This window comes from Diplotaxodon limnothrissa, linkage group LG13, assembly GCF_057381915.1.
Source record: "Diplotaxodon limnothrissa isolate DT_005_m linkage group LG13, D_limnothrissa_male_GT1.1, whole genome shotgun sequence".
Classification (NCBI taxonomy): Eukaryota; Metazoa; Chordata; class Actinopteri; order Cichliformes; family Cichlidae; genus Diplotaxodon; species Diplotaxodon limnothrissa.
Window position 1 is genome coordinate 13,359,814 of NC_140608.1, and position 12,215 is coordinate 13,372,028.

Here is a 12,215-nt window from a genome sequence, read left to right on the forward strand (position 1 = left end):
TTAAAATCCCCCCTTTACCTTTAATTTTGGTGACTTCAACCAAAGAATACAAATAAATAAATAAAAATAAAGTAAATAAAATCACAGAATCTTAATCGTAACGTAAAATCACAACTGCCTATACCTAAAGACAGACAACATACATGAAATTCACAGACTCTGAAATAATCACAGACAATAAGGATCCTTAAAATATGTTTCTTTTTAGTTATTAAAAATGAATTTTCTTTTTAATCACAACCAAAGTTAAGAAATGGGTGAATTTCCTTAATAAAAACATTGTCAAAAATGCCTAAGATAGTAAGTAAACACAATGATTTCTCATAAACATGATATGGCACAAACCTAAAGAGATGAAATCTCACATGGCAAAGCCCATGGATGCAAACAAAACAGTTGCCGTTTAAGTTCTGGAGACTTCGAGGCTAAGCATATGGTATGCTTATAAAGTGCTATTATGTATAGGAAAGACTAACAGTATAAAATAACAATGACAACAGGATGATTTTGAAAAAGCTGGAATTATTTTCATTTGACTTTGATTGCCAAAAATAAGCCACATTATTTATATGAATTTATATGAATAAATACTCTATTAACAGCAAATCTGATATCTTTCAATGATCCAAATGACAAAAGAATGAATGCACAAATTGTACAAATCTGGCTACGTGGAAACGACAGTTCAATTCCCGCCCAGAGCATTAAGTGGATCATCAAAAATGTTGCTTGAATCCGTTGCGGTACTGCTGTTCTCCTTGGATGGTGTTGTTTTCTTTGTTTTAGGAGGAGCCTTTGCCACTGGCTTTATTGTGCTTGTTGAGAAAATGTCATCTTTAAAGAACAGAGAGGCATACATAATATTTAGTCAAACAAGCCAGGCAGACAAGAGAAAAGGCAAAATTGAACATTTCCATTAAAAATAACCACGTGCATTTTATTGTTGCTTACCCATGTCGTCATCAAATATCGATTTGGTATCTCCCTTTGCCTTGGACTTCTCTTTTGTTTTTAAAGTGTCCGTCAGGTCAGCAAAGATGTCTATGTTATCATCAAACAAGCTGGCATCGATGGTCTTCTCTTTGTGCTTCTTGTTAACTTTAGGCACAGCGGCTACTTCGTCCTGAGAACAGACAAATGTTTGAGGAAATAAACCTCATTAGGAGTACGACACAGACAATCTCATTTACATAAAAATAAAATAAGAAGAAAGGTACCTGAAAGAGGTCCTGCTTTGAAAAACTACTGCTGTTCTTGATTTCTTTACTGCTTGTAGATGAGGGAGTGGAGCTGTTGCTCAGCCCAAAGATGTCATCATCGTCATCATCATCATCTTCTCCCAAAAAGGATGCTGCCTTGGCTTTTTTAGTAGTTGGTCTTGGCTTAACCTTCTGAAAAAGGTCATCAGTGTTGCCATCAAAAATGGATGGGAGTGTGGTTTTATCTTTATCCTTCTTCATTCCCGTCCCGCTATTGGCCTGAGGGGGCACCGCCTTAGAAGTTTGCCTGGTGGAGGATTTGTTAGAGATTGAGGTTCCCCCAAACACACTGTCAGAGCCAAAAAGGTCATCCTCATCAGGAGACAGCAGCAGCTTGTTACTGTCCTTTACAGAGTCTTTCTTTTCAGCCTTCGAGGACACTGGTAGTTTTAGTTTGGATGGTCTAGGGGAAGCTTGGGAGGGTAAAGGTTGAGCAGTTGTGGAAATGGGTAAAGGTTGAGAAGGTGTAGAGGAAGGCAGGGCTGTATGTGCAGTTAAGCTTGGTAGTGTTGGATCGACATGCAAATGGTCAGACTTGTCCGATGTAGGTGAGACTAAACCAGACACGGTGGGGTTTGGCCCAAGAACATTTCTACCTAGGGTCTCTTCTGTATCCTCCACAGATCTTTGGGCCGCTTGCTGCCTCGCTGCTCTGGACTGGGGTCTCCGAAGTGCAGAACCTTTGGTGCGACTCTGCATGACAGAAGATTCACACTAACAATGTCAACCCAGAAATCCGAAAAATAAGAAAGACAATAATAAGCCTCAATCAAATCAATCAAAAAAACAAAAACAAACAAAAAAAACAAAAAACAAAAACCACACCTTGTGTGCGCTCTGCAATGTTGTGACCTGGACCGGGGTGTCAAAGCTGACGCCTCCCTCTCTGTCTGGTCCAGCTCTTGCAGGAGTTGTGGCAGGGCTTGGGCTCAAGCTGGATACACCAGAGGAGGAACTGGGTGCCATGCCAGGGAATAAACTTGCATCTCCTGGCATAGTGGGTACTGCACCAGGGAGCAACGCAGCAGGGTTGATCATCAGACTGGCCTGAATGCAAACAAAATAGGGTCAAAGTGAAAAATATAAATATGATACTAACCTTTTTAAAACAGACTAATTATGTGACTCAAAAAAAAAAAAAAATAGACATTTCTGGCTATTATCTATTCATGAAGTTTCTCATCATAGTTCCAAACAGCAGATCATTCAGAGAGAAATGAGAAACCAGAACTGTTGATGGAAGTGAAGGAAGAACAAGATGGGTAAGTGCCAACAAGTGAAACTGCAAAGTAGCAGGTGCAAACTTTGTTCCCTGTTTAATACATACAAATCAAAGCAGACAATATGCTTCATTTTGAAGATCTGAAGGTGGAATTTTTTTTTAAATTTTTTTTTTAAAAGCCCAGACAGAAGGAAACCTTAAAAAGAAAGACATGTAAGTGGGAACAAGCTTTCCTCAGAAGGAATCAAGAGTGAAATGTCAGGAATGAGGACGTTTGATTCAATGAAAACAAAAATATTACTTGAAGCTTCCCAATCTTCGATGAGGAATCTTTTGGTTTTACAGGGCTCGGTGCGGGTTTCTGTGTGGTCAAATTACAGGTAATTACAGGTCAGAATTTAATCCAAAAGTGTTCAGCTAGAAAGAGCACTGTATTTCAATAAGGGAAACTATGAAATAAGTGCGTCTATCACAACATACTGAAAACCATTTAAAAAAAATACATAAAAAGTAAAAACTTAGAAGGAAGAAAGCATGATATGGGCAATTCAGTCTAACCTCAGTCTCTGATACAGGGTCTGGACTTGCGAGTGGTGTTTTGTCAACAGGCTTACTGGGCTTCTCTGCTACTTTCTAAGAATGAAAAGGAGGGATTGGATTTCTGGGTTTTGAGTTTACTTGACATTAACACAACTGATATTTTTTCCTACCACAACAGAAGCCCAAAATCTAATTGCTAAAAATAATCATACTGGTACCGGAGGAGGAGCTTTTGGCTTGATGGAGCTGAAGAGGTCATCTTCAATATCATCTGCAAACAGACTCTGTGCTGCTGGCTTCACTGAGCTAGGCTTGGAACTCTAGTAAAAGAACATATCTGCTTTTAGAGACACTATGTAGCTAAGTGAAATATGTTATCTACAGGGACAAGATAGACGTAAAAATCATATCAAATATACTGACTGTAGTTTTTGGTGAAGTGGCAAATAGGTCAACATCTGGGTCGTTGTCCTTCTGCTGTGTGTGACTGAACAGCAGCTCTTCATCCTGGAACACCCCGGTGCTCGTTGCCTGCGGTCGCTCCTCTATAGACTATAAAATAATATCCAGACAGACTTTTTTAACAGTTACTACAAGAGAAATAAAATCATGCAATTCAATCAATTCTTCTGAAGCAGACAAACCTTTACAGTGTTTTTTGTTGTGGGTTTACTGGGCGTAAATATTGGATTATTCCAATCCCGTTCATCTTCCTCCTCATCATCAAACAGACTAACGGTCTTTGTTTTCACTTTCTCTTCCTTCTTTTCCTCCTTTTTGACATTTGTTGGTGGGCTGTCTTTAGACAGGAAGATGTCATCTTGATCGTCTTCGTCCAACGGGCTCTTAGTCGGCTTGTTCGGGAGAACATTAATGCCTCCAAAAAGACTCACAGCTCCAGCAGGCTTCTTTTTACTTTCGCTGCTCTCTGACGATGATGGTGGTGTTACTGGCTCAGTGTTCTTTGTTGCAGGTTTCTCCTGCACTGATGGCTTGTCCTTTGATGCTGTCACAGAAACTGCAACCTCCTCAGACTTCTGTAAGACCGAGGACGACTGAGAGGTCACATCAGGTCTCTAAAGAAAAGAGTTATTTATAGAATTTGGTCTGAATACAACAAAAGGGTGTAATATATTACACAGAATCTCAGTTTAAATATCACTACTGTTTGCTGATGCTTTTTCAAATGAAAGACCCCTTTAAAGATCACTGGAGCGAAGCATCAAAGCAAATGTTAAATACAAAAAAACCCCCAAAACGAATCATGAGTGCACTCACTTTCGCTGGGGTTGCTGCGTTTGTGTTAGCAGCATGTTTGATGCCAAAGAGGGAACCTTTATCTTCATCATCATCACCCTCATCTTCAAACAAGAGAGCAACCCTCTGCGGCTTTGTCTTACTATAAAGAGTGGCAAAACAAGAGGATATTTAAGAAATCCTGTCAAAGAGCGTTGCAAAAGTTGCAAAAGACTAAGATCAAAGTCATTCTACAATGAGTAGAAATATTCTGCATGGAGGAAGAGAAAGTCTGTAAATACCTTGATTCTTTTGTTGGAGCAAACAAATCATCCTCATCGTCATTAAAGAGGGTGCTCTTCTGAGCTGGTTTGGCACTGGGGAGACTGGATGGGGCACTTGCACTGGATTTCATACCTCCGGTCTTGGTCTCTGGTTTTGTTGCACTACTTTTTGAACTTAGCCATTGGTCCTGTCATTTGAGAAAATAATCCATCATTTAATAAAGTGCTGGCAGGAAGAATTGGAATGTTTGGTTTTTTTGTATATATTCATACCTCATCATCACTGAAGAGTGAACTGGACACAGGCTTAGTGGGCTGTGGTGTGGAGGCTTTAGCTTGAGGTGGTTTTGGTTTAGATTTAGCTACAGAGGCAAACAGATCCTGCAAGCAGAAGATTCATCAGATTATAGTGATGCAGTCTCACCAAAATAAGACTAACTTCATTTAAGTTTGTGAAGAAATATTTTCACCTCTTCATCCTCATCATCAAATAAAGACAAAGGAGCCATGGCGGGTTTGCTCTGGCCTGTAGTTTCAGGCTTAGACTGACTCTTAATGTTGGTTGAAAATACCTGTGGAAGGCAAAACACATTTATAGTGTAATAAAATGTACCAGTGCTGTTTTTAATTTTACCCACTGATGTCTGAGAGCCTTACTTGTGTATCTTCATCATCATCAGAGAACAGGCCTCTGGTCTGGGGTTTCTGAGGCTGCTTGACAGCAGCACTTCCAACATCTGGAGGCAGACCATTCTGAAATCCATAACATGATGATGTGAAACCGAATACAAATACCTTTCTGACTTTAAAGCGGCAGAATAAGGTTTTTAATCTTATGAGAAAAACAGTGATAAACAGTAAAGAGAAGTGAACTCTGTCAACAGGAGAAAAAGCCAGCAGTGTTTTCCAGACTAAATTGAATTTGGCCTATTTTCAGAAAGCACTGGAGTTTCTGCCCTTGTTTGCGCATTTAATATGATCTGTGCCTGACAAATGACTTATTCCACAGGCAGGAACAACCACAAAACAAATTGCACACCCAGACCTTCATGGAATAAGGTAAAATTCAATATACAGCCAAGTCTCCAAATAGTTGATGGCGTATTATGAAACACTGCAAAAAAATTTTAAAATGCTAGATGGCCTTCGCATTCAAGTTAATGAAGCCAAATTGAGAGCTTTTTGCCCAAAGTCCTGCCATTTTGCAAGTGAAAACACAGTAAATTTGATTTTGTCAGGAGAATATTGTTAGACAATGTTCCATTCAGACCTCCTCTGCTTTCTCAGACTCCTCACTGGTAGATGGCTGCCGTTTCTTTAGGCCCTCACTGAGCAAGCTTTTAGTCCCAGGACCAAACATGGAGATGGCCCCTGCAGGCATCTAAACATAAAAATTAATGAATGTATGAAACTCATCTTATACACTTAGTCATCATGTTTCGCAGCAGCGATAAATGTGTGCGATTATACCTTTTTCTCAGGTGGATTTTCCTTATCTGCTACTACCTCCTTGTTTTGAGGTGGAGGTGCTGCACTGAACTTGTCACTGAATATGTCCCCATCATCATCATCATCATCATTACTGAAAAGGTCAACAGCTTTCTTGGGTTTGGATTTTTCTGAAAAGTAAAAAAGGAAGTACAATCACTACATAGTCAGTTCAGAGTGTGGAACTTATTTCAACTTTCACTGTAGCGCTTAGGTTCCCATTTTCATTTCTTACCTGAGTCAGCTTTTTTCAGGCTTTTACCACTGAAGAAGTCGTCGTCGTCGTCGTCGTCGTCTTCCTCATCATCAAACAGCCCACCCCCTCCTCTGACAGCTCCTACTGGAACCTGTTTGGAAGGGGCAGTGGTCTTAGGAGCTGGAGTCCCATTCTGTTTGCTTTCCTCTGACTCGGAGTTGTTCCCTGAACTGAAGAGGCTGCTTTCTGTTGGCAGAAAGTGACTGACTTTATTTAAGGATGATGACACACACTCACAAGGTTATTTAGCCATCATAAAACTAATTCCTACCTGGGAATATTGATACAGCACCGACTGGAATCTTCTTTATAGATTTGGTAGGTTCTTGGGTGTTAATGAAAAGATATGCGTTAAGTTATAGGTCCACTTTTTAAAACATCTGTAAATATTTTATGTATATTGTTCTCTCACCTGCACTTTCTTCTGTGCTTTTCACACTTTCATTCACAGCTTTCTTCTCTTGAGACACAGCAGGTTTTGGTGCCTCAGAGAAAAGATCACCCTGCATGATGATACAACAATACAAGACAACACAGTTCAAACAGTCTCTACAATGTGGAAATCAGGTGAAACAGAGCAACCGACAAAATAACTTTATCACCTCGTCATCATCATCATCGAATAAGCCTTTCCCTCCACTGAAGAGGCCACTTTTCCCCCCAAATGGTGAAAACTCATCATCCTCTTCATCATCATCATCCTCCATCTTTGGTGGCTTGAACATGTCATCACTGTCTTCCTCAGCAGCTGTTACAATGTCAATTAACAAAACTGAGAATAATGGAATCCCTGCTTTGGAAATAAGTGATGGGAAAAGCACTAATGCAAAAATCATCATGTACTGATGAATGAATGAGTATCCTACCCTGTGGCTTTGCAGGCTTTGGCTCTTTTCTGCTTTTACTTTTCTTCTTAGATGCCAATGCTTCAAATGTATAACACAGTAGAAAAAAACAAAATATCTGAGCATGCAGTGATGAGCTGTAATGCTTTCTGGGAAATCTTAAAAGTAAACTTGGATGCACTCATTTTCAATCAAATGGAATACAATGAGCGGAAAAGATGAATATTTAAAAAGTTTCGTAATAACAGGACTCACATGCACGATCTCCCTCGGGTTTGTTGAACGGTTCACCTTTGATTCGGGCAGCTAGCTCATCAGCAAATGACGATGGACCTGTATTCTGAACGTGACAAAAACAAACAGAGCAGATTAGAAAGCAGAGAAGAAAAAAGGAATCAGACATTTCCATAACACTGTTGTTAGTCCTTTATATGGGCGTAGCATACTTGTGTGTCTTTGTCATCCTCCTTGTCTGATTCCCCAAAGATGTCAGAATCTTCATCGTCCTCTTCATCATCTTCATAACTCACCATGGAGGACTTCTAGGCAAGCGTAGGAGAAAACCCCCCCCAAAAATACCAAAAATGTTAGTTATATTTTATTTTAGCATGTATTGTAGTTGTTAATGTGTTGGACAAATAGGGAAACAGGTTACCTTCTTAATACTATTGTGAACTTCCTCCTCCTGATTAAAATCATCGTCTGAATGCTGTTAAAGTATTAGAAACACGAATAAATGTAAGGATTTAAAAAAAAGAAAAAAAAGAAATATATATATGTGAAAAAATGTGAAAATGATATTACTTCTTCTTTGTCATCTTCACTTTCAATCACACTGTCCCTGTCACTGTCAACTGACATTTCTGAAATGACAGAAACACTGTTAGAAATATACGTTACTTTATGCGAGTGCCTACATAAGCTATCGTCAGTAATAATGAGTACTTTACCATCACTTGATAGGTCACCAAGTCCAACATCATCCTGTTCCATGAAGGCCTGGGAACCAATCAGATACGGCAGTGGTCTGTCCACATAAAGATCCTAAAGGTTCAGGAAACAGGAAGTAAACAGAAAATAAATTAAATTAATGTAAAGAAACATTATTAATAGGTTTTCTATAGTTATTACAATAATCCCCTTTAATGCTTCAAAGATGAAAGCACACCTTGGGTTCTAGGATTGCATCTGCTCTGTCTGACACCTCCTCATCCTCCGAGTCAGAGTTTCCTGCTTTAATGTCCAGATGCTCAAAGGCCGACTCCAACACTTTCAGACCATAATTCACAGCTTCCTGCATCTTAGGTATCAATTCTGCTTCTTTCTGCTCTCGAGACTTCTCCTTAAGGAAAACCACACATAATCACAGTTATGGGAATAGTTCAAGAAATACGAGTAACAGGTGCTGAATTTCTTAACGTACCTGCTGAGGCTTCTTTTCTGAAGCCTCAGCCTTGGGTACAGTCTCTTCTACTTCTTCATCATACACTCTCTGAAACAGGACATAAAGTTAAAAGACAGATTACATCGTGTAAACTTCACCAAAAGAGACCTTGGATCACTCATGGCTCCAATAGTGCATCAATAAGTTGTGTGAGTTATCATAATGTACAGACACAGCTAAGCTATAAAGAAGGAATTGCAGTGTAAATGTTTAAAAGCTATGCATTACATTTTCTATAAACTGTGTGTTGGACAGCATCAAAAAGTCATTAAAGACAGAGTGCAAGCAGCTGTCTGTGGTCTTGGTGTCACGGATCAGACTGTCCAGTTGCTTTTCAATCTCGTGTGTCTTTGACAGCATTCTCTGTGAGAAATCTTGAAGAAAGAGGAAGAGCTGTAAAGAAAAGGAAATTGTTAGACATTATTAAGACAGGATAGCTTGCAGGATGACTTTCAATTCACCAAACAGAACATACATCTTCTGTTTCTTTGCTCCATTTCAGAGCTGGGGAGGATCTTCCTGACTTACCCCTGAGTCAGCTGCTAAGGACCAGTTGGCGCCGTTTTGTCGCATCTCTTCAAGAGTCCAGGGTCTCTCCCAAATCTGAGCATCTTTCTCTAAGTGTTCACTCCTGCTTGGGCCATTTGCCATTCCCTCCGGCAACCCACTCATCTGCAACCAGATCACGTGCTTCTGTTAATGGATTTAATAATTCATACGAGCCCTTAAATGCCTCTGAAACCCCAATGGTAAAAAAATAAATAAATAAAACCTCAAATAAAATGAAGGTTTGCCTACAATGATTCAATTTTTATTTGAGCTTGTTTTGAACAAATGCATTGAATGTCAAAGCTTGGTGATGAAAATAGCTTTTAAATATTTTAGGGTTTTTTTTTGTAGTTTTTGTAAGTGCATCATCCAGAAACAACTTTCCCCTTACCAACAAGTCTTCAGACACTGAAAAAACTATTCATATCACAGAGATAAAGTAGGAACTGAGGACCAGTTTGTCATATTCTCTACATTTAAGGTGACCCAATAAGCTTGGAACATTGTATCAAACAGACAAATCTGTTAATAATTAACCTATAAATTTTGAGTGCAAAACTGTACAATATCAGTAATTAATCTCACTGCTCTGAGATCAAAAGAAATTACAACAGTTAACACAAACAATGCGGTCTTTGGCAGGACTGTGGCACTCCAGATCAGAGTCAAGGACATCGGCATGGCCAAATAAAAAACCCACATGATGCCTCCCACAGCTAAACAGCCAGCATGAACTCTGGTCAAAGGTTTAAAACTCTCCACTGAAAACAACTGTGGGTATGTCACTACTACTACTACAGTGTCATGTGCCTATTCTCCAGAGGTCAGCTACTTTCCTCCTGTGGTGTGACGCTTGTATATTGTGGATACAAACACCACTTTTCCGCTGCGGGAAGAGCCCAATGTTGGTTGGCCACAGTTCGCTGGTAATAGAAGTGCATAGCTGATGCTAGAGATCCATTCCAAGTGCTGCTGTATGCACGTATGTGTGTTTTTTTTTTTTTTTTAACTTAAACAGTAATTGGAAAAAAATGCGCATGAAATGAAATTATCACAGAGCGTCGCAAGTCCTTATAATACAACTCCATGTTTAATAGCTCTGTATGCAGCAGGTGCTTATACAGCATTTGTACTAACATAGCTAGACTAGCCTAGCCAGAAAAAACATTTAATTGTAACGAGATAGTCACCGCTACTCGCTTTAGCTACGAGTGGTTTGAATGTGATGCAAGTACCTATTCTAATCCAAGACCTTTGAGCCAATTAAGCCACAACAAAGCAAACCAAAAACTTACAGCGGTCATTACGTCTGAGTAAATCGGAACAGATTACTTTTCTGGAGACCTTATCCAAATATAGATTTAAAAGTTTTCATGGGAGGACTGTCTGTGCATGTGCGTGTGCATACAGATACTGACTGCTTTAAATATGCGCCTGAAATGCAACACGATGAATGCAATTCTAACTTATAACTTCCTCTTTTAACTTTTATCATTCTACTAATATCCTTCGACACAACATGTTCTGCAATAGTGTTACAAGTTTCCGGAAGGAAGCTTGAGGAATCCACAGAGTTGCCTAAATGTCATTTCTTGTAACTAGAATTTCTTTCTTGGTAGAGAAAGCGCAGACTGTTTGGCTAACAGCTAGCTTAACTTAGCTAGCCAACACCAACGGTGGTTGCTGCTGTTCCGAGCTAACGAGAGTGACACACACACAGACAAAAACCACGCACTCCCGAGCTTACCTTGACGACCTCTGGATAAATGCTTTCTAAGACGGTCAAGTGTTGTCAGAAACGACGAGGAAAATAAGATCGATTATGCAAAATTTGGCCTTTCCCTCATTGGTCTTCTGACAGGTCAGCCATATTATGTCTGCAGACAGTCACCTGACTGTCGTTGCCCAGCAACATAGTGAAAGTGGGGCGGAGTGGAACAGACCAAACGGCTGGCTTTCCGCGTTGGGTGACTGGTGTGGTTGTCGCTGCATCTCATTCATGTTAGTGTTGCGTTTTATTTAAAATACATAGGTTATTGAATGCCAGAAGAAATCCGATATATATAAACGAGAGCGAGAGAGAACAATAAAGTAACGGCAAAGCAAAACTCTTCATTCACGTGTCAGCTGTTAACAAAAAACGAAAGCAAAACCGAATACATTTATCTGTTATTGAAATTACAACAAGACCAAATACCCCCCCCCCCCCCAAAAAAAAACCAACCAACCAACCAACCAACCAAACAAACAAACAAACAAACAAACAAACAAACAAACAAAACAAAACAAAAAAACATGGCTAAAGCCTTTCCAAACACCAACTGTGCATGTCATGGACAGGGGGGTGGCGCACAAGATTAGATCACATTTTATGAGTAATCGGTTCGTTTCAGACTTTTTCTTCGTCTTAAACAACTAAAGAAGGCCTATTTTGTAAAATCTTACCAACCTCATATGAGTATCATGTTGCAAAGGCAAATAATTTACTTTTTTCTTATTAGTTTTATTTGCTATAGCAAATAAAAGTGCTCAGACCGCTGATATTCTTGACCCATTGATGAAAAGATTGAGGTACGCATGAAATGCTTGGTAATGTGGCTGCGTGAGTTACGTGGCACTTCTTGACACCAGCTGTGATCAGCTATAACAGATTAAAAAAAAAACTAACTAAAAACAAGGGCTCATTTGGTCTCACTCTGCTGCTTCATCTCTTGTTTGCCATGTATGTGGGTGCTTAGTCTTTTTTTATAGCATTTCCGGGACAGATAATATTACAAGGAGCTCCCGTTCTCCTGTGTTTATTTGAGAACCATGAGTCTAGATGGAGGACAGTGCCCTCTAAAGGTCAGTAACAAAGCATGTACAGTTTACTAATATGAATATCTTTTCTATAAACACCATGCAGAAAAGACTGTTATCTTTTGTGGTAATTTGCAGCTAAACCAATTACTAAAACTGACATTTTTCAAAGCAAATGTCTTCAGAGTTTTACTGATGCATGTACCTAATCTAAAGCACACCTTAAAATTAACCCACTGATTTACACCTTTACACAAGTTCTATATTTGATTAGATTAATATTTGACCATGAT

General features: G+C 39.4%; 1 protein-coding gene across 4 annotated transcripts; it reads right to left on the reverse strand.

Moving 5' to 3' along the window:
• Positions 1 to 262: 262 nt before the first annotated feature.
• On the reverse strand, positions 263 to 10,998 carry washc2c (WASH complex subunit 2C). Of its 4 annotated transcripts, none has more exons than XM_085369899.1 (31): positions 10,871 to 10,998; positions 9,103 to 9,246; positions 8,803 to 8,967; positions 8,554 to 8,622; positions 8,299 to 8,472; positions 8,081 to 8,174; positions 7,935 to 7,993; positions 7,786 to 7,839; positions 7,577 to 7,672; positions 7,386 to 7,470; positions 7,152 to 7,211; positions 6,888 to 7,033; positions 6,698 to 6,788; positions 6,557 to 6,610; positions 6,265 to 6,471; positions 6,012 to 6,160; positions 5,812 to 5,922; positions 5,199 to 5,294; positions 5,012 to 5,113; positions 4,815 to 4,922; positions 4,560 to 4,729; positions 4,300 to 4,420; positions 3,666 to 4,058; positions 3,445 to 3,573; positions 3,240 to 3,341; positions 3,040 to 3,114; positions 2,783 to 2,842; positions 2,085 to 2,306; positions 1,218 to 1,952; positions 952 to 1,123; positions 263 to 834 (listed from the first exon to the last, which is right to left on the reverse strand). In XM_085369899.1, exons 2-31 carry the CDS (start codon positions 9,244 to 9,246, stop codon positions 686 to 688), a joined length of 4,392 nt encoding a protein of 1,463 aa, XP_085226025.1. In that variant the 5' UTR covers positions 10,871 to 10,998; the 3' UTR covers positions 263 to 685. The 4 variants fall into 4 exon arrangements, with proteins under 4 accessions (XP_085226025.1, XP_085226024.1, XP_085226023.1 ...); XM_085369898.1 differs by having other exon boundaries at positions 3,672 to 4,097; XM_085369897.1 differs by having other exon boundaries at positions 3,666 to 4,097.
• Positions 10,999 to 12,215: the final 1,217 nt, after the last annotated feature.

What these genes read in the sequence shown, in the direction of transcription:
- washc2c (XM_085369897.1), bottom strand. Translation starts at nt 9,246, where the DNA reads ATGAGTGGGTTGCCGGAGGGAATGGCAAATGGCCCAAGCAGGAGTGAA. An exon ending in AAAGCCTGCAAAGCCACAGG is followed by an intron (nt 7,034 to 7,151) that starts GTAGGATACTCA and finishes ACATTGTAACAG; the next exon opens with CTGCTGAGGAAGACAGTGAT. An exon ending in CAACAAAAAACACTGTAAAG is followed by an intron (nt 3,574 to 3,665) that starts GTTTGTCTGCTT and finishes ATTATTTTATAG; the next exon opens with TCTATAGAGGAGCGACCGCA.